General features: G+C 36.1%; 1 protein-coding gene across 1 annotated transcript in view; it reads left to right on the top strand.

Annotated features, from left to right (window-relative positions):
* LOC306877180 (ephrin type-A receptor 3-like) overlaps positions 1-22,305 on the top strand; it is a 127,364-nt gene that overhangs the window by 78,676 nt on the left and 26,383 nt on the right. The window contains exons 7-11 of the mRNA XM_079428757.1: positions 9,318-9,480; positions 11,650-11,752; positions 12,234-12,298; positions 15,775-15,900; positions 17,553-17,738. Of these exons, the coding sequence (XP_079284883.1) occupies positions 9,318-9,480; positions 11,650-11,752; positions 12,234-12,298; positions 15,775-15,900; positions 17,553-17,738 (643 nt within the window). The remainder of the gene's footprint in view (positions 1-9,317; positions 9,481-11,649; positions 11,753-12,233; positions 12,299-15,774; positions 15,901-17,552; positions 17,739-22,305) is intronic.

The raw sequence follows: 22,305 nt of genomic DNA, 5'->3' as shown, positions 1-22,305 counted from the left end.
CCAAACTTCTGGTCATCAACGGAGACCGCCATCATTTCTTCAACTCCCCCGAAGAGGCCAACAAATTCATCGCGGGCTTGTAAAAGGATGCTGGGGAAGCAGAGCTCCACATCACGAAGTAGTCTGGGGACGCTAAAGTTATTCGGCTTTTAGGTTTTCAAAGTACTCTTTAAACTTACAACTATCATGTAAGCCAGTAAGGTTGGTAATTTTGGATTTCATAGGCCACGAAGGGCTGGCTCTCATTTAGATAAAGAATGTTAAAATGGATCTGTTAGGCTTTAATGTAAATTTATTTTCCCATGGATAAACGGGCATAACATTTCAGATATATGACAGCATATGCTTGTTTTGAAAGGATTTTTATGTTTTGGATACAGTTTTTATTTTGTCTCGTAATTCAGTAACCTCATAGCATTCCTTTTAAAGGACCGTTAGAGTACTTAACTAGGGTTCTAGTCATTGAAGGGATGTTCGCCATGCACTTTTTCAGTGTTAGTGCCTGTGCTTGGGAGTTATTTTGTGTTATAATGGTTCTGATGTTGGTTAGTGTTTTTTCTTGTTTTTTTTTTTTCTCCTCCTTCTCACCCTACTATACTACGTATACTTGCACATTTAAATGATGGCCAGAATTGAATGAATGATTAATTGATTAATTGAATGACATTTCTACTAATAAAACTGTGGGTAATATAACTAGACTGATCCCAACTGAAATTAATAAGGCTTTTAAAAACTATTATGAATATTTTTATAAATCATCACCCCCAGTGAACACCCATCTCTATAAAGCATTTTTGGAAGAGATTCAGTTACCCTCACTATCTGAGGAAGACTCTAAAGCACTGGATCAACCAATTGAAGAAGCAGACTTGACTGCAGCCATTAATTGTATGAGTAGTGAGAAAGCGCCAGGGCCTGATGGTCTACCCATAGACATCTATAAGATTTTTCACAACAAATTGATAACCCCAATGATTGATATGTTAAATGAATCATTTAATAATGAAGAACTCCCTTTCTCCATGCGTTCTGCCCTTATAACTTTAATTCTTAAGCCGGGAAAAGATCCTACAAAATGTGGTTCTTACAGACCCATTAGTCTTTTAAATTCCGACACTAAGATTATTGCTAAAGTTTTAGCTTGTAGACTTCATAAATATTTACCATCATTGATTGATCCTGATCAAAACAGCTTTGTAAAAGGTAGACAAGCTTTTCATAATATACGCACCGTGTTAAATGTCATACACTTTAAAAAAGAAGCCCCTGATACTGCTTTACTCTCCCTAGATGCCGAAAAGGCTTTTGATAGGGTGGAGTGGGGTTATCTTTTTGATAACCTTTTCCGCTTTGGTTTCGGTCCTTGTTTTAGAAAATGGATCAATTTTATATTCAAATCCCATAGCAGAAATATTGACTAATAATATAATCTCTAAATCATTTCAGCTTCCACGAGGCACGCGCCAGGGATGCCCCCTGTCACCGCTCCTTTTTACATTAGCTATTGAATCTTTGGCTAGTGCAGTATGAAGAAATAAAGATATATCAGGGATTACAATTGATGATCTTGAAAATAAATTAGCTTCATATGCAGATGACATTGTATTATTCCTATCCAATTTAAGTACATCTATACCATGTTTATTGAGCCTAATTAAAACATGTGGGTCTTTTTCAGGCTATAAAATAAATGAGTCCAAATCTATGATTCTATTTCTTAAAGAATCGGTAAATCTTACACCCCCATCCAAACCCCATTTAAAAATGCTCATGAAGGTTTTAAGGTATCTTGGCATTAAAAATTAAATTAAATTAAACAATTTTCGCTCTGAATTTCCTATTAACTTTCACAATTACAAAGAGGGCTTGGAACTGAACATAAATTATACATAACATTTTGAAGTATAAAAGTTGAAATTTTCTTTAAAAATGTTCTTGTTCAACTTAATCCAATAATGTGTTCTCACTCCCTAGAATTTTATTTTTTTTTTTTGTGTGTACTTGAATAGTGCAGCCCTCAAACTTGATCGTTTAGACAACAGACAAATTGAACTACATTACTATATATGTAGAACTTGTATTGAAGAAAAAAAATACACAAGCAGAAAGCAAAGTAAATAAAGAAAATAAATTATGCACTTCTGATTAATCAGCACTGCATATTTATGCACACGATTTCTCATAGATCCAGTTCCAAATTCAGAATCAGATGGACCAGTTTCAATATTGTGTCTAATCATCTAGTTTTGTTTAGAGAGCTCTCTATAATTTCTGAGTCTGCCTTCTGCACAGATTTCTGTCCATCTGTGTAGGAAGTGCACGACAGTTTAGAGGAAACATTGCTTTGTACTCACTGACCAGGTCAGTTCACTTTAAGCCTTCTTAACAATCTGTGAAAGTGCCAGATGATCTCGGCTTTGGTCTTGTAATACTGGAGGCACTGATCTAAACACCACCTGCCCATTAAAGGTTGCGGGCTACAAGCCCATGCTCGCCCATCTAAAAAAAAATACCCCTCACAATCTCTCCTCTCTAGTCACGACCCAGTCCAGTCAGCCCCTCGGCTGCTTTCCTACAGATGTCGTATGATTAATGAGCCGTATAGGGATTGGGTCTTGATTGAGGGTCAGTATTGTTGTGCCACATCAGCACTGCTCTTTTAGGGTCTGTTTTCAGAGGGCTCTTTCATGCTGTCAGATCCTGTGATGTCTTCTGCTCTAGGTGAAGTGTATAACGTCTCCCTCACTCTGAAGCAAGCACGACTCTGGGTTTGGAACTTAACTGGGTCCTGACATTGTGTGAGTCTCCTCTCCCAAACTGGCAGGGGATCTGAGGGTGTGAAAGAAAGCCCTAGAACAGTCTCCAATGGCAACCGTCCAGAATTCTTCCCACAGCAAAAACATTCCGTAGCTTTAGTGGGAAAATGGCTTGACTGTATGACCACACAGAGACGCGCATATTGAAATTGTAGACAGGATTCGGTTGTCTCTGAGACATGGTTCATCTTCATCATAACAAAAAGGTCTTAAGTTCAAAATTGAAAGCTCATGCCAATGTTTAGACCAGCAGCTTATTTTTTCCTGTACTTTTCACTCTCTAAATACTAGGCTGAGTGATACAGCTTAAAAAGATAGATAGATAATAGATAGACAGACAGACAGACAGACAGACAGACAGACAGAAAGATAGATAGATAGATAGATAGATGTATTATTACAATTTAAAGTATCTGTTTTCTATTTGAATATATTCGAATATGTAATTTATTACTGTGATGCAAAGCTGAATTTTCAGCATCATTTCTTCAGGAATCATAATGATCTAATATGCTGATATCTTATTATCAATAATGAAGGATTTTTTTTTTTGTTAATTTTATTTGGTAAATAGAAAGTTCAGAACAATGTAAAAGTCTTTGGTGTCATTTTGATCAATTTCATGCATCCTTACTGAATAAAAGTATTTTGAAAATCGTTTTAATTTTTAAACGGTACTATATTGCGAATATTTAATATATCATCCAGCTGTAATGGGTTATCTTACAGTAAGCATTATCTGTTAAATAACTTTGACATTTCTCTTGGAGATTTATTTCCAAACATGGTTTAATACCACCATTGATTGTGCCTCATATTTACTGAATGAAGATTAGCACTGAACACAAAAATAGCTGTTATATAACTTAAGCTTCTGCAGAATGAGCTACTAAGTTAACCATAGAATCACTATAAAAAGTTAAGCCTAAATGTTTCATCTGAATTGTTCTTGAACGGGCAAACCTCATGAGTTGACCTTTTGAGGATAGCGGCTCAACTCTCTTGAGCCGAGTTACACTCAGAATGTGTTCAACATTTACATTCAGTCCAAATATGCTGATAGCGCTTTTCCATCTGCTGGTGAAAAAAAGAGATTCATTGGACTCTGCGCTTCCTACAGAGGACCTTTGTGATGCGTCTTTCTGTGAGATCAGTGAGGCCCAAATATCTGCCAGTGGAAATGCTTTCGCTTGACCGTAATCGCCTTATTTGCAAGCAAAAGGCAGCTCATCGTGGGCTATTTTCACCGTCTGGCACAGGTACACTCGGGGGCTCCTGAAATCCTCCATGTCTCATTTGACCCTGGGTGGCACAGTGTTCCCCGTTCACAATGAAATCTAGTCCGTCTCTCCATTGATTCCTGTTAATTACACAACCTTGTGAGGCACTGCTTCATCAGGCATAGCTGGAGTCGCCCAAATCCTACACAAGCGGTGCTGCCATGTGGAAAAGCCAGGGACACCCTCAGTAAGACCCTTGGTGCCCCTTGATCTAGGTTGGCAGAGGATAACAAGCCACCTTCGCCCTCACAAAACACACACACATACACACACTGAGAAGGAAAGGGGGCCCCAAATCTTCTTACCGGATTCACTGACACACAAGACTTGAACGCAGTAGACTTGAAGTCGCAGACTTGAACATATAAACCTCATAAAAGACAGCCAGATCCGCTAAGTGACTTTTCAAAGAAAATGTGGCATCAACAGGCCGAGTTAAAAAACACCGTGATGTTTACACTGCATAATGTTGTATAGCACAAAATCAAACAAACTGCGCTTAATGGATTCCCAAAAGGGCATCGAGATGCACAGTAACCCGAGTGATGCGGCTCCTGTGAGAAAGCGTCATCCAATCCGGAGGTCCAAGAGATCCATGCTGCTTCATTTAAAGTAAATCTCTTTTTGATTATACGCCAGGGGGGAATGCTCTGCTCTTTGTGTGTATATATCAAATTAACAATGTTACGAAAGAGGAAAGGGCCTTACAATTCATGCATCTCTAAATACTTGAGTGCCCCGGTTCATGTTTCCCTGACGTTACAGCATCCTGATCACGCTCGTCTTTTTGGCAACATTCTAAAATTGGCGTTATTGACGGATAGAGCTTTTTAATGTTCTGGAAACGGTGCACATTTGTGATGATTTTGTCCGTTTATCGTATTGATCTCGGAGCGTATTTGAGAATGTTTATTTCTCCTCCAGCTTGGATGGAAGGAATGCTTTGGAAAAGCCATTTTGTATTTACAGAATTTCTTCTTTAGCGGAGAGGAAGGCTGTAAGCCCAGATTGCAATATTTAGACTGTCAAAGTAGAACATGACAAGCATATTAAATTCCACCAATAGCGCACTTGTCGAAAAGTAACAATTGCACGCCTTGTCAAACCCCAGAGCTGGGAGGTGGCTGATGCGGACCTAGGACATATGGTAAGGATATAGTTTTTTCGACACACCTGTATATGATTTCCAGCTGATCACATGATGTCGTGAGCAGTGAACGGTGACAACCTGTGAAAAGATTTATGACTCGAACAGAGACGCATACAATATGACGCGAGGTATTGGTGTCGTCTTCTGTGGCAGAGCGAATTTATATATTTGAGGCCTCCTCAAACCATAAAATCTGATGCGCTCCATTTGTGGCTTAGCATTCAAAGTCTGGAGGTTTGAAATGGTTTCTGTGCTGCGTTCGGGAGAGGGGTAGAAATGATTGTCATCGGATCCAGATCAAATGTGATGTTTGCATTAGTCACTGGGTTTCCACTGAAGTCATGTGTTCGTTTCTTTCCATGATGGGTTTTGTCAGTCGAAGTCCTACCGCATTTATAAAACTGCTAGATATACAGATCTACAGATGAAATCACTTTTTACAAACAGATGCTCACTGGTGACACTTACAGGCTCTTTGTGCACCCCGGAAAAAGCTGTTTTGGATCAGTTTGTCATTTGAAAAGTGCTGTGAGAGGAGCCGAAACACCCAGTTTCCAAAATATTGCTTCCAATTTAGGCTTCTGGGGCTATATTACAGAAACTTTCGATCTTAATTCTTGACTTAAGATTTTTTTTAAAGTTCCATTTACTCAGTGGCTTTGGTTACTTTATAGATCGGATTCAGAGTTTTAAGACGTTTCTGTAATACAGCCTGGACATTTTTACAAAACTTCCAAAGCTCAGCCGCATTAACAGATGTAAGGCCTAAAAGGCCATCTATGATCTAACGGAAAGCCATGTTTTGCCGTCATCGCAGCACGTACTGGCTCTTTGTGAAAGGAGATGTGAATAAAAACCATGCAATGCTGATAAAATATAGCTTTTCATTTATTTTGAATGCTGTAAGTAACATGTTCGGTCTAAACCAGCGGTCTGGTTTTGATTGTATAAGTCTGGTCAATGTCAAATATTATTACTTATGTGGTGAAATGTGTATTTAAGCTGTAAAGATGCATATTGCTTGTGCATGTTTGTTGCTTTTATTTTTTGCTTGTATATTCCACATTTTCCACAGAATTTAGCAAGTGTCATATCCATGTGAGGTCATATATTCAACATTTGGGTACACTTCCAACTGATTTGGTTTATTGTTACAATAAAAATAAATTGCTTTGTAAAATGAAATTCTATATTTTATATTTATTCCATTTTTTCTATATTATCTAATTAGAATTCTATAATTCCTAATATACCAACATTCTATTAACATTCATAACAATTTCTTTAAACAAGAAACACACAAAACACATACTCTACATTTCTAAGGCTTGGGATCAGTAAGTAAACATTGTTTTAAGGAAATCTCTTATGCTCACTAAGGCTGCATTAAAAAACTGTAATATTGTAAAATATTACTACAATTTAAAGTAACTGTTTTCTATGTTAGTATATTTTCAAATGTCATTTATTCCTATGATGGCAAAGCTGAATTTCAGCTTCATTACTCCAGTCATCATTGTCATAAAAATCATTATAATATGCTGGTTTTGTGAAAAAAAAAAAAAAAAAAAAAAAAGTTGTCATAGTTGTGCTGTTTAATATTTTTGTGAAAACCATAATACATTCTGCGATGAATAGTTCCAAAGAACAGTATTTATTTTAAATATAAATCTTTTATAATAATATAAAAGACTTTACTGTCACCTTTTATCGATTTAATGTCTCCTTGTTGAATAAAAGTGTTATTTTTTTCTAATTTTATTTTTTTTCCTCGTTTTTTCAAAATGTATTTCCAAACTTTTGAAGTTGAATCTGTTTTTACAAAGATCTGTGTGGCTATTTTTCAAGCTTTTGTAAAAATCTGAAAAACAAAACCAGTGTTTTAGCATTTTGAAAGCCTTGTTTCTTGTGTACTTGCAGTCGCATCAGTATGTGGCTGTGCTAACATTGCTGTTTTATTTGTTTCTGATTAGTGGATAAGCAAAGGATATTCAAAGAAATCCAGCATATGTAACTGTACACTGCCTCTCTCATCTAGTGGCGTTTGACAATTATGTTCCATACCAGTGCGCATCAAAAATCCTATTAGCATGTGTAGTCTAGACATGAAACTCAATAGAACTTTAATCTGTTACGTGTTTGCCGACCCTCGAAAAGATGCTCAAATCTCATTTGCCATTAATTACTTCAGTGTGGGGAAATTCAATATCTACAGTGTGGACAAGTGAGCTATTCTTAGAGGTCAACGATGGAGCAAAATTCAAATTAACTTTTGAAGGTTTGCCATAACACTAGCCATGGTCGAAGACTGATAAGTTACATGGATGAATGTGCTGGATAATACCGGCAAATGAGTGATCCCTCTGTTTGTGGGATGTTTTCCCCCGTTTCTGGACTCCTACAATAAACAACAGAAACCTCGGCTCTCTCTCATTCCACTCCTGCCTCTTTTTCCAGTCGGAGAAACATCTGGAAACAATGGTTTGAAAGCAAAGACGCCCCATAAATCAGTTAGGTTTTTTTGCTTGTAGAGAGGATCAACGTACCACAGAAATATTTAGGAAAGCCATAAAAAGTTGAGGAGAAGGTGGCAGTGTATTAAGATGAGCTGGCACTGTCCCAAGCCGCCTTAGATGCTCCTGACGAGCATGCATTTTCACGTCCGGTGGGACGTCCGCTCCAACGGCCACATGGCAGACAGACGGATGTCTCTGTGTTTCTCTAATGAGATATGATTTACTTCAAATGCTCACTAGTCCTCTTTAAGACAAGGCTCTGCGTAAGTGGCCTTAGGTCGCTCTGAAGTCCCTTTAAAGCAATTCAGACCATATTAGTAACAGTCCTGGGAAGATGTTTTCTATGTAGGTGGTAAACATGCATCTGTTGGAGCAGGGAGGAATTTTGATTGAAACCTAAGATTCTTAGATTTCAATCAAAATGAAATACCCACTTTTCATAAATAAATACAAAATCTAATCCATTTGCATGAAATCAAATCTCATATTTTTGGCACATTTTTATATCTCCTGTTCGGCATTCAAAATTTTGGGGTCAGTTTTAATAGTTTAATACTTTTATACAGAAAGAAAAAAGACATCTGTAATGTCACAAAATATTTATATTTCAAATCAATGCTGTTCTCTTAACATTTGTATTCATCAAACAATCCTGAAAAAACAAAATAATATATAGCAACCATTGTCAATATTGATTCTAATAAGAAATGTTTCTTGAGCAGCAAATCAGCATATATGAATTATTTCTGAAGGACCATTTGAAATATTTTTTTTTTAAATATTAAAATATTAAATATTTTAATAAAAATAGGAAAATATTAAAATATTTTATGTTGTAAAATATTTCACCCTATTACTGTTTCTACTGCATTTTTGAACAAATAAATACAGTGTCTTTGAGACTTGTTTTCAAAACATTAAAACATTTGAACAGTAGTATACTTAAATTATTAGTAGTATACTTATATCTTATATCTGTCAGACCTCTGTTGTGTGTGTCTTGTTTCCACGTGCTCCCTGTGTTTCCGTACCCATATTTGGGTTGTTTCCTGTCCTCGTTAAATGTAATTAGTTTATTCTTGTCCAGCCGTGTTCGTTAATTATCCCTGGTATTTATAGTCCTGTTGTTTCAATGCAATTTGGTCTGGTCTACTTGTTACTCCCCAGTGTCTGTGTCTGTGTCTGTGTCTGTGTCTGTGTCTGTGTCTGTGTCTGTGTCTGTGTCTGTGTCTGTGTCTGTGTCTGTGTCTGTCTGTGTCTGTGTCTGCCTTGCTTTGTCCGGCCCTGTCCTGATGTCGATATTAAAGTCTATTGTTTGAGTTTACATCCTCGTCTGCGTGTTCCTCGTTCCTCCCTGCTGCGTGCTCCGTGACACTATCCTTGTTCTTCTATATTTCTATGAAATCTTGGATCATAATAACCAGAAAATTATAAAATATGTATATGACTCACCACCAACCTGACTCATTTATCCGGCATTGATATTGGAGGCAAAAGATGTTCAGCTAAACTGGTTTTGTAAAACTAACATATCTGTTGTTTTTCTCTACAGCAGGAACAAGAGACCAGCTACACCATCCTGAGGTCAAAGGGCACAAACGTTACACTGAACGGACTAAAACCAGACACAACCTACCTGCTACAGATCAGAGCGCGCACCGCGGCTGGATACGGCGGTAGCAGTCGCAAGTTTGAGTTTGAGACCAGTCCAGACTGTAAGCATTTACATACTTCCTTTCATTCTGTTCTCTATTTACAGTCACATTCCCTTGCAGTCACAACGCTGGATTCAATCCATTCACAGCTGTGTAGCCCAATGAACAATACAGACAAAGGCTCGCAATTCCCTTGCTTTCTGATCCAATACACTGTCATACAAGTCATTCACACAGTATAAACCACTTGGTTAAAACGATACGTGCTGCATCTTTTGTCCCATGCTGGCAGCTGTTGTCTGCAGCACGATTAAGCACTTAGACTGAGCATTTTGTAAACCCTATATTGTGTCGCTGCATTGCTGAAGGCCTTTTTATCTAATGAAACATTTATAGGAAATCAATGCACACTCATATAATGAAAAGATACTGTGAGTGGCTCTCCACAGGTTTCTGAGCAAAATCAGCAATCTATAGGCGCCTCTACATATATAGCTGGTGTGAAATGTACACCAAGGCACATAATTTATGCAGAAAATGGAATTATGTTTCTCAGCCACCAGATATTCCATAACAAAACATATATTTTATGAATATATGTAGGATAGTGTATAAATTGTGTAAAATATTAATATGTGGGAAATAATGGTCATCTAAATGATTGTTAAAGATTTATTTCTCAACATTGATTTATTAATTAATCTAAAGGCTTGATTATTGAGTAGTGGGGTGAAAATCTAAAAAATGCAGTAAATGTTTCTAGGAATTATTCTGCGGTATTAATTTACAGTTGTGCATGCGTACAGCCTCACGCTGCTTCCATTTCCTCACAAAATGTGTTTTTCTTTGCCATCACTCAATATGTGTCAACACCATCTGATAGAAAAAACCCTGTGCTGTCATGTCACATATTTATGATAAATATTTAAAATCTAGCATTCAGATTTGATTAAGAATGGATTGAGAATACAAGATTGTTTCAAACTTACTGTCAACTTCATCTACTGAAGAAAAACAGACGATGTCGATGGAGTAATAAAATGAACTTTTCACATCACACGTGTATTTAAAAGCAGCAACAATTTTTATTTTTATGGCATTTTAACTACAAATGGTAAATACTTATAATGTGGGAAATTATCTAAAAATTGCAAATACTGTTTTTGAGTTGACATATTGTTGTGATAGAAAATATGCGTACAATTATTTATAATTTACATTTAAATTCACTATAAATATCAGTCTTTGTGACCCTGTCAAACTCTTAGTGGGTGAAATAACGACTAAAAGGATCATCAGGACCCTTATTAAAAAGAAAAACTGAATTAGCTGAACTTTAGAGTGCTTTTTGTACATCTTTATATGTAATTTTATCATTACTTTTGTTGTTTTGAATATAGTTCAACTGAATGTACTGACAAGCATTTATGGTAAAGTAAAATATACTGTAATTTCTGTTGAAACTTTCATGTCATATTAAAATATGTGTTATTACACATTTGTAACACTGAATTTCCTATTTAATACATTTACAATAGATTAAATTTAATTAAATTTAACTATAGTGTGTTATTTGCAAGATCAAATAACACACTATAGTTAAAGTTATAAGCAATTTACATATGCTTTTGTATGTTAGTTAACACGTCACAAGCATACTACACTAGTCAACATTTGAAGTGGATCAAAACCGTTCATCAAAGTTGTCCTTAAACCTAAAACCAAAGTGTGTTCTTGTCTTAGGACAACTTTGATTAACTTTTTTAATCCACTTCAAATGTTGACTACTGTATTTTAAAGTATGATATATATATATATATATATATATATATATATACACAATATCTCACAGAAGTGAGTACACCGCTCACATTTTTGTAAATATTTTACTATATCTATTCATATGTCAACACTGAAGAAATGACACTGTATGTGTTAAGCGTATATTTATGAAGGTGTACTCTCTTTAAGTACACTTAAGTGACCTTTTATTTCATTAATATTATATTATCTGCAAACATATTTATTTTAAAAACACAGTACAATTAAGCACACTTCTTTTTCACAAGGGGATATTGAGTGTCTTTTAATGTTTCTATTTGAATTTGTGTGAAGTATTAAGTTATGAACTGAGGTTGGGTTTAAGTTCAATAATATTATTAAAAAGAAAATTACAATGTGTATTTAAAATGTCTCTTTCTCTCTCTCTTTCTCTGTCTCTCTCCACAGCCTTTTCCATCTCCAGTGAGAACAGTCAGGTAGTGCTGATCGCTGTCTCCTCCGCCGTGGCCATCATCCTTCTCACTGTATTGCTCTACATTGTGATTAGCAGGTCTGTCTGTCAGTCAAAGCGCAGTCACACAGAGGTTTAAATGTGCCCATCTTGAAGCTGTCACTTTGCTGTCTCAAGTCTCTCCCCAGAACCCTTGATCTCCCACCCTTCAGATATGAAGTATGAAAATGTATGCCCCTCCATGTCTGCTGCCTATATATAGTCGTAGACGAGTCACTTGGCAGAAGCTGTTTTATTTTCCCTGCCGAATATAACGGGCACTGTGAGAGTCGATTGTCGTGTCATGCAGAGGGGCTGATTTTGGCAGACGGCACCACTGAAAGAGTGCATGAATCTATAGCTTATTATAAGACCCCAGAATACTGTCAAGCCTCATATAAAAGCAAAACATTTGAGTTGTTCCTGGCTCTGACTTTTGTCTGTTCAGGTTTTAGTCGCTTTGTGCATCGTTTAGAGAAGAAAAATGTTCCAATTAAAGCCGTTAAGAATAATTAACGCTTTTCATCACTTTAATTGACAGGTTTTGTAGATATAGCAAGTCCAAACATCCAGATGAGAAGAGGCTGCCCTTTGGCAACGGCCACTGTGAGTATATGTATACTTAAATAATTATTCAGTCTTGTTCAGGTTCTTTCCAGGTGTTTAATACCCATTCCTTACAAATAGTAAAAATCAAAACAAAGTTTTACTCTAGTATTTATTTTTAAATGTCAGACAGCCCACAAGAACCCAGAAACGCCAGAGGTTTTTATAATATCCCTTTGCTCCCGAGTTACAGCAAGCCAATTGTCCATATGCTGCCATTTTTCACACTGGCAGAGGTATCGGGAAGGAAATTTAATGGAGCCCCACACAATTTCTCTTAGATTAACCTGCATGAGGTGCCCTGTAGGACTATAGCTTAGCTAACTGATTAGGTCATCCATAATAGACCTATCCATCTTCAAACCCAGTAAATTGCATTTCTTGACACCCTTAGCTTCCTATCATTAAAATTCAAATCAACAACCACTGCAATGGAATATATATATATATTGTTCCACTGGACCTCCCAAGCACACCAAATGCTGCTCATAAGCATCAGTATTTTTACAGTGCAAGAGGTTTTTTTTGCAAGATAGTGCTGTATTAATAGTCCTTACCCATTCAGTAACACTTTATAATAACATTCAGTTATAAGTCATTTATGAACTAATCATTTACAAAACATTCATAAGCGATTAATAAGTGATATGCTAACAATTTGTGTATGTTTTGTTAATTCATTTATAAGTCATTTACAAGTAATTAGCTAAAGATGAAGTAATCATTTACAAAACATGACTATGCGTTCATAGATGATTAATAAGTGATATGTTAATATTATTATCTATGTTTTGTAGATTAAGTTATAAATCATTACATTAGATGATGAACTAATAATTTACAAAACATGACTATACTGTACATTCACAAATAATTAAGTAATATGCTAACGATTTACAAATCTGTCATAAGTTATCTTTAAAAAATAGCATCATGAAATGATCAAACAGATCCTTAATGCTTTATAGTTAAGTTAGGTTACTAGTTAATATATTATTAATCACTTATAAATCATTGAAATGTCAACATTGTACTAGTATCTCAATAAACATTATAAATAATTTACAAAGCTTTCTGCATCCCCTAATCTAAAGTGTAAACTACTCCCTCCGTTTACAGGTTGTTTGGGTGTGTATATATATTTATGCACACACAACTGGAAACCATAAACTGATGAGTAGTTTACACTTTAGATTAGTGTATACACTTGTATACACCTACAGACAGAGGTGGGTAGAGTACCCAAAAACTGTACTCAAGTAAAAGTACTTGAAGAAATATTTACTCAAGTAAAAGTAAAAGTAATAGTCTGAATAGTTACTTGAGTAAGAGTAAAAAAGTATCGGATAAAAAAACTACTCAAGTAGTTAGTTACTAGTTACTTTGGATCATATACTGAATATAGTCTTTTTATTTAGATAAATAGATGTGTATATATACATACAGTACATACATACATACATACATGCATATATATGTGTATGTGTGTGTATATAATATATATATATATATATGCACACACTGCCGTTCAAAATACTTTTAATGTTTTTTTGTTTTTTGTTATGTAATTTATTTCAGTGATGCAAAACTGAATTTTTTCCAGCCTGATTTAATATCAGTGCTGTTATTTTTTAGCTTTCTATTCATAAAATAATCCTGAACAAAATATCACAGGTTCCAAAAAATACTAAGCAACAAAATTGTTCCCTGTTGAAAAAAACAGCATATGCTTACAAAACACAGCTGTCAGGCACATGTTCCAATACTTTTGGTAACATGAACAATGGGTGGGTTCAAACAAAAGGTGCTATCTTCTAAGTTGTGTATCAGATCCAGATGAAAATACCTGTAAATAAAAGCTGAAAGCATATTCATCTTTTGATGTCAAACCCAAATGTTTTCAGTCAACAGCAAAAATAAAGGAATCGGCCTTACTGTTCCAATACTTTTGGAGGGCACTGTAAATATGGCATATATATGGCATATATACAGCATATATATGCAAATTCATTTTCTGCCAGCAGGAGGTGCTGTTTGAGTGGTAGAGACCGTTTTTTTCCCCGGTAACGCTGTACACAAAGCAGTGCTCCTCTCACAAACGCTGCTTTATAAGACATTACATTCAAGATGAAATGAAAATGACATCCAAACTTTTCTGAAAACAGTCGGTTTCCATCAGAAATACAGTGATATAAAAACACCCGCACCGGGTTTAGATTTTGAAACGTGCAGTGCTCAACCAAGCGGTCTCCCCGCCCGCCAACCATTCGAATTTCCATAGGCCTGATTTAATTTTGTGATATCACAAATACAGGAAAACAACTTTGTAGTCCAAATGAGCCGTTAGTTGTAGCTCTTGAAAAGGGATTTATTTTTTTAAACAAAATATCTCCTCCCTTTGGAGTGGACTTTAAGATTTGTAACTTTGTAGATCTTTTTATGCCCAAACATGCACACTGACTAAAATTCAAAAAGTGAAAAAAACATAATAGGACCCCTTTAATGAATATACAAATCAAATCCCGCCCTACATTTTCTAATTCAAGAGGCAGTTATACTAAAATATATCACAATACAGAAGAAAAGATGAACAGCTTCCATTTCATGTTGATTTTAAGGTGTGTTCTTAATTTAGCATTGTTTTGTGAAATTTTGAACAAAGCAAATTTCGCCTGATGGACATCCGGTGGAAAGAAATTTCCTTATGCACATTTCGCATTGGGTTCAAGTTTGGTGAACTCCAACACAAATTCACTTCTGTGAGGGCAGAGATTCATAACTTAACAACAACCAAACAAAACTGAAGATCCAAAATGGAAGAGGCGCTCCCGCCGTATTTTTTTATTTATTTTTTTTACACACTGTAGTTCAATATTATAAAAATGTACATAAAAAAAAAAAATGGTGTTTGGAAAGCAGTTATTCAGGATTGGTTCATTGGTAAATGCGACAGCACCTTTAGGCATGCTGACTGTTTGTTTGTTTGTTTGTTTGTTTGTTTTGTTTTTAGGACCTTTAAACTCCTAAGAAAATTTTATCGGAATTTCTGAAAATCTCCCATTACATTGACAGAATGCTCAACATTCAGAACATTGAATTCTGATTCCAGGAACTCGAGCTGCGTCAAAACCCTAGGCGTTCCCCTAGCGTTTCGACGCAGCGTCTCGTTCCCTTCAGGGAACCAGGGTTTCATACGTAACCTGAGAAGTTTTTCACCAGGGATTCCACTGTTAAACACATTACCCATGATGCTATAAAAAATCCACCAATCAGAGAATGACAGTGTGCAAATTGCACCAAATGAGCCTTGAGCTCCACCCACTCACAAATGACATTATCAAGTCAGTTTCCCCATGCTCTCAAAACACTTATATGCTTTAGTATACATGTGCATGTTTTGCAATAAACCCACAGAATTCATTGCCTCATAAGCACTGGTGTTTCCTTCAATCTAGTTTATTTTGTTTGATTTTCAGTGCGACTGCCTGGCATCAAGACTTACGTGGACCCACACACATACGAAGACCCGAGTCAAGCCGTACACGAATTCGCCAAGGAACTGGAAGCGTCCTGTATCGCCATCGACAAAGTTGTTGGGGCAGGTATGCGGCATCATCCTCACTCTCTGGTGCAATGAAACAAAGTTACCTGCCCGGGACCAAAATACACTTGTAACAAACATGGCAGGTGGTGTAAATGAGAATCATTTAGCACCGCAGCTGGAGGTGTGTGGCTTTGAGATGGGGAAAGGGTCCCTCCCAGTGCTCATCCTCACTGCCTCAATGCCTTTAATAGACTGCCTGCTGCCAGAGCAGAGGAGCATGGGTAAGCATAGCACACCTCCGGCTGGGATATTATATTTCACCCCCCACAGCTCTCACTCTCTCCCCGCATCCCTGATGTCTTAAACAGCCAAGCACATATCAAAATAATGCTTTGTGATTCATGGCTCTGCAGACAACGCAGCAAATAAAGGAACCGTTCACTTTTGATGTACCACCGTAAGGTCGGCATACAAGCATCAGGGCTCACGCACTGCAAATAAACACATTCCCTGCTTCGGATGTCACTTCTTTTGTAAATCTGCATTTTACGGCTTTCTTACACTCTGGCAAGCGATGCAAAAGTGCAAAAAGGGGGTTGTTTTTTATATAGCTTGGAAAATTATCTTTTAGCGTGGGTTCGGTAGACCTTCGTTTGTCTGCATAGCTTATCAGAGCGATCACTGTTGAGGATTAGGCCAGGTTGATATTTAAGATGGTCAACATCATCTGAACGCTGGCCAAGTCCAGCATGGCGGCTGTTTAGACAGCTTGCAATTATTCCGGCTAACTTTTTCCAGACAGCAAGCCTGGATTTCACCCATCTCTCTTAACTTGCAGGGGAAATAATGTAATTGCACGTCGAGTTACGCAAACAGGTCACAGCCCTGGCTTGGATGTCTGGGTGGTGACATCATCTTTACCCAAATGTCCATCCAAGTCTCTGTCAGCATCGTCCATTGTGGAGATCTGATCTCCTGCTGAGCTGTTTGAAGTGTGCTCTTACACCTGCGTACATGCCCTAGAAATCAGTTTAAGGCTGGGATCCATTCACAGTGATGCTGCGATTGACCTTTCATTAAGCTCCGCCTTGAAATGTTACTGACCCATCCTACCTGTCCAAGTCACAGTTATTGTCCACCATTTTATCAGACAAGCTTATGCTCTTTTCTAATGTACACTAATGTTCAAAGGTTTCTGGTTTGTAAGATTTTGTAATATTTTTCCCAAATCTCTCTCATGCTCACCAATCATTATCATCCAGAACACTTAAACTTACATTAACGTGATCAAATGAGACTTTTCTCTTTTTTAGTGACTGTAAGAAGCATTTGCCTCCATTCTGATTTACAATCTTCACAGTTTGCAATCACATTACTGCATTATTCAATTATTTAAAAGAAAAATGGCACATAATAATGTTATGCAATTTCAAATTTCATTCCAACCCACATACCCCATGTGCTACTTTATGAGCACATTTTACCAAAAATATTCACAGAAATCTCCAGTTCATTCCTACTGGATGCTTTAACCAACCTTCCCACAGACGATTATGTTGTGTTTCTTAGACAGACAAAGCTAGATGTAATTCTCAAATCTGACAACTCCAGAGAGGAGAGGTAATGAACATGGACACAGTTGAATTAAAACAGAAATCAGTGCTTTCCATGTTAGCCTTCACTTTCTCTAAAATAACCGTCTCTCATCAGGGGAGTTTGGAGAGGTGTGCAGCGGCCGATTGAAGCTGCCGTCTAAGAAGGAGATCTGTGTGGCCATCAAAACGCTCAAAGCCGGATACACAGAGAAGCTAAGGCGGGACTTCCTCAGTGAAGCGAGCATCATGGGACAGTTCGACCACCCCAACATCATCAGGTTGGAGGGTGTAGTCACACGCAGTAAGTTACACACCTGTTTAAAATGTACTTCTGATACTATTTTATTATCCCACGTTAAAAGGAGAAAGATGAATGATTTGGGTTTTTTGCTGCATCTGTATGAAAAGCATACAGTGAGTTGAGTCTGTTCAGTAGATTCGTTTATCATGTTTAGATTTGTTAGTTCAGAGCTCGTCCTTTTGGGAGTATCTCATATAAAACATTAGCTGTTTCCAGTTATGGAATATTAGTTGATGGCATGAAGTTGGCAAATCTTCTGCACAAAAAGCCACTGTTTTATTGACCTCATTCTTGTAATGTTGGTCCAAAGTCCAGCACGCAGAGACAATTCACATAAGGCTGTAAATCACATATTCTTGTCTCCATAGATCAATCTCTATTATGTAGCATGATCAAAGCGAAATTCTTAAATCCATTCCACAGTCCTTCTGAAGGGCTCCGTGGGGCTGTTTTTTCTTAATGATATAGGCGAAAATAGAAAAAAATGTTCACACTTTACCTTATCTGACTTTAAACAGACTGCTATTATTAGGGCCGAGCTGTATTTCATTTTGTACGTTAGCAAAGCCTTGAAAGTACTGTACGATCCATTGATGACGAGCACAGACGGACATGTTCAGTGTATGCGCATTACCAAGTGGACACAATGTATTTGATATTTGAATGTTCAATCGCTTGCACATGCACACAAAAATTTGGCTTTTGAAGATTTTTGTGTGCATGTGCAAGCGATTAAACAGCCAAATATAAAATACGCTCAAATGCATTTTGCAATGCATACAGTACCAGCCAACAGTTTGGAATAATTATTATTTTTATTTTTTTTGTGAAAGATGTTTTTGAATTAGTTTAAGTAAAAAAAAAAAAAAAAAAAGAAAGTGGAATATTATTACAATGTAAAAGGACTGCTTTCATTTTACAATGTAATGTATTCCTGTGAGGCAAAGCTGAATTTTCAGCATCAATACTTAAATCATGTGTTGTGAATCTTCAGGATATCATTCTAATATGCTAAGTATTTATAAATAAATGCAGCCTCGGTGAGCATAGGAGACTTAATGTTTCAAAAACATGAAAAAAAAAATTGAAATTATTCCAAACTTGTGACCGGTAGTGTATTGTTCAAATGCATATGATGAGGTAAATGAAACAATAACTCAGCATATTATTCAAAAAAATAACTTTACATATTTTTAAATATAAAAATGGACACAATTTCTGAAAGCTGACACTCAAACACCAGAACCACACACCAAATCTGCAAAACCATACATTAATTCTCGGCCTTTGACTCAGTTTTCAATTTCATAAAACACTTTTTGCAAAACACAACACACAATTCTCTATGTAACACACAAAAATCGAACAGGAATTAATATTATGGCAAAGGTGTTTGCAAATGTTTGCTTTTGAGATGTGTTTGTGATATTTTGAATGCAGTGCTTCATTTTGCAAGAGATGTGAGGCATTTTGCATTTTGTGTGTGCAATTCTTGCATTTCTGTGTAAAGTATTCGGGGAGAAAAGAGTCAAAGTGTTAGAAGTTTAAAAAAAAACTGCAATAATATCAGTTATCATATTGTGATATTTTTGCAAATTGGGATAATGTGCAGGCTTTTCCTTTTTCAATATAAAGATTTAAAATTTAAAAAGAGAGAAAGAAAGAAAGAAAGAAAGAAAGAAAGAAAGAAAGAAAGAAAGAAAGAAAGAAAGAAAGAAAGAAAGAAAGAAAGAAAGAAAGGAAAAGAGAGAAAGAGAAAGAAAAAGGAAAAGAGAGAAAGAGAAAGATAAAGAGAGAAAGAGAAAGAGAAAGAAAAAGAAAGAGAAAGAAAGAAAGAAAAAGAAAAAGAGAGAAAGAGAAAGAGAAAGAGAAAGAAAAAGAAAAAGAAAGAAAGAGAAAGAAAGAAAGAAAGAAAAAGAAAACAGAGAAAGAGAAAGAAAAAGAAAGAAAGAGAAAGAAAAAGAAAGAAAGAAAGAGAAAGAAAAAGAAAAAGAGAGAAAGAGAAAGAAAAAGAAAGAAAGAGAAAGAAAAAGAAAGAAAGAGAAAGAAAAAGAAAAAGAGAGAAAGAGAAAGAAAAAAAGAAAGAAAGAGAAAGAAAAAGAAAAAGAGAGAAAGAGAAAGAAAAAAAGAAAGAAAGAGAAAGAAAAAGAAAAAGAAAGAAAGAGAAAGAAAAAGAAAAAGAAAAAGAAAAAGAAAAAGAAAAAGAAAAAGAAAAAGAAAGAAAGTTTTAATTTAGTCTTTTTACTTAAATTTTGTGATTCATTGAGGCTTTACTAAATCTTCACATTTTTACTCAGTAGTGAAAAACATTGTGTTGCTGGCCAAGTTTTGCTTCATTCTGCTTTAAGTAAAATTCGGAAAGGAATGTAACAGTTTCCTTTCATGTCCATAATTCCTCATAAAATGAGGATTATGTTGGCTGAGTAAATCTTACTCTGCTCACGCTTCAGAGTTCTTGACTGTAAATAATGAGAAAACTTAATTGTAAATGACTATCATTTCAGGCTGTTGCTGGGAAAAAAACGGTCTTGTGCAGTGTGTGTGTGTGTGTGTGTGTGTGTGTGTAGAGAGGTGGTGCACTTTGCGTGTGATTGAAAGTAAGTGTGGGGTGCAGAGTTTGGGCCGTGGGGCCAGGGGAGGTTGGCATGTGTGTCCTGTAGCCTTTGACGTGACATGATTTATTAACTCTGCCCTGTTAATTCTTAATAATCCAGAGACTTTCACACCCCATTTAACCTGCTGCTTTTGGCCCTGCGTAAGGCAAAATATTTGTGGAGTGGCGATTGCTGCTTCACAGAGACGAAGGGGCCAGGATACTGATTATGAACAGTATTTCAGGATCAAAAGTTTAGAGGAGAGATGTGTGGTTTAAGGAGGAGGGATTTTTTTGCTATCAGAAACCATAAAACAACTCAACTGAAATCTAAAGACCGGTCCATTACAGTTTGGGTAATGATTTAACTGTGTGGAGTAAAACATAGGTGCTCCACTACACAAATCAGCATTTCTGGCTTGCTTCCCAAAATATTTAGGCATCATTAAAACTAGATACATTTATTTATAAAAAATTAGAAATCATTAAAGCTAGATATATTTATTTATGCACTATACAGTTTCTATTTTATTTTATTTTTCCGGCAAATAGATTTTAAGCATAAAGCAAACACAATTTGGTTGAAATTTTGATTTATGGTTTAAAAAATATTAATATTTTATATTGGGGGAAAAAAATAGCTTAGTTCTGGATATGGTTTCTGAACAACACTTAATATTTTTATAGTTTAGTCTCATTATTTTATGCAGTTTTGCTTCCCAAGTAAATTAATCTGCTTATAAATTGCAAATACTGATAAAAAAAATAACTTTGCAGTGTTAATAAAAACTGCTTGCTGTGAGGAAGACTGTTGTTACAGGATATTCATGAGTTGTGCAATGTTGCTCTTCTCCACTTATTTTAATTGCACACGTTTCATGAACCTCATACATCACAGTGCTGTGCTGTCAGCTGCTGGGACGCTGAAAGGAGGGAAAAAAATACATTATGGCTACTGCACATACATATCGTGACAACACGGACTGGTCATCAGGCTATTATTGATATAAAGTCATTTTACGTACAGGTTTTGAAATAAGGTGCAGATAAAGTGCAGATGATAAAACCAGTGATTTACGAGCGGCAGGACAGAGAAAATAAAGCTGTCAGACAGTGACAGTTGACCTTGTGGTCCGTTCAAGTTCAGGCCGAGACTCTTTTCATCCTGCAGGAAACTCTTAATTTAGGTGAAGTCACAGTAAGTCATGGTAATGATTTCTCAGCCGCTGTGTCAGAGGTGTCATGTGAAGAGCTGCACCTCTGCTCTTGTTATGGACTTCAGATAATGTCTGTGATGTGTTGAAAACCTGGTGTGTAGTCATAAACCTGATCTCTTCACCCTCTCAAACTCTATAAAAAAAAAAAACAGCTGCTTAACCCAGAGCCTTTTATAACACCCACATGTGGCAGCGGTGAGCACTATGAGAGTGAATCTCACAAAACCTGTCAGGAACTCAGATCACATTTCAGCCCAGAAACATTAATAATGATGCCTCGTGACATTTTCATGACAATTAAGCCTATTTCCTTTCTTTCTTTCTTTCTTTCTTTCTTTCTTTCTTTCTTTCTTTCTTTCTTTCTTTCTTTCTTTCTTTCTTTCTTTCTTTCTTTCTTTCTTTCAATGCTCATAATCAATACTGATTATCATTCAATTTTCAGTCCTGTAATAAAAAATAAAAAAAACTGTGATACACTACATGTTTTATTAATCAGCACAAATTAAAGGGAGCACAACAAATATTACAACCATATTACGCAAGTTAAGATAATTTAAAAGCAAGATAATTTGTCAAAAAATGGCTAATTTTATGTCACTTTTGGTAATGAAATAATAAAATAATATACACATAAAAGTGTAAAATAATATACACATTAATCTGATTGGCTGACGAACGTTCTGGTGTGCAATTATTTTCAGGGAAACGCTAGGGGAACGTAGTTTCAGGCAGCTCTTGACCGTATTACATGTTCCAT

The sequence above is a fragment of the Barbus barbus genome (assembly GCF_936440315.1).
Source record: "Barbus barbus genome assembly, chromosome: 11".
NCBI lineage: Eukaryota > Metazoa > Chordata > Actinopteri > Cypriniformes > Cyprinidae > Barbus > Barbus barbus.
The sequence above is the reverse complement of the archived record's forward strand: the minus strand, read 5'-3'. Positions and strand labels throughout refer to the sequence as shown.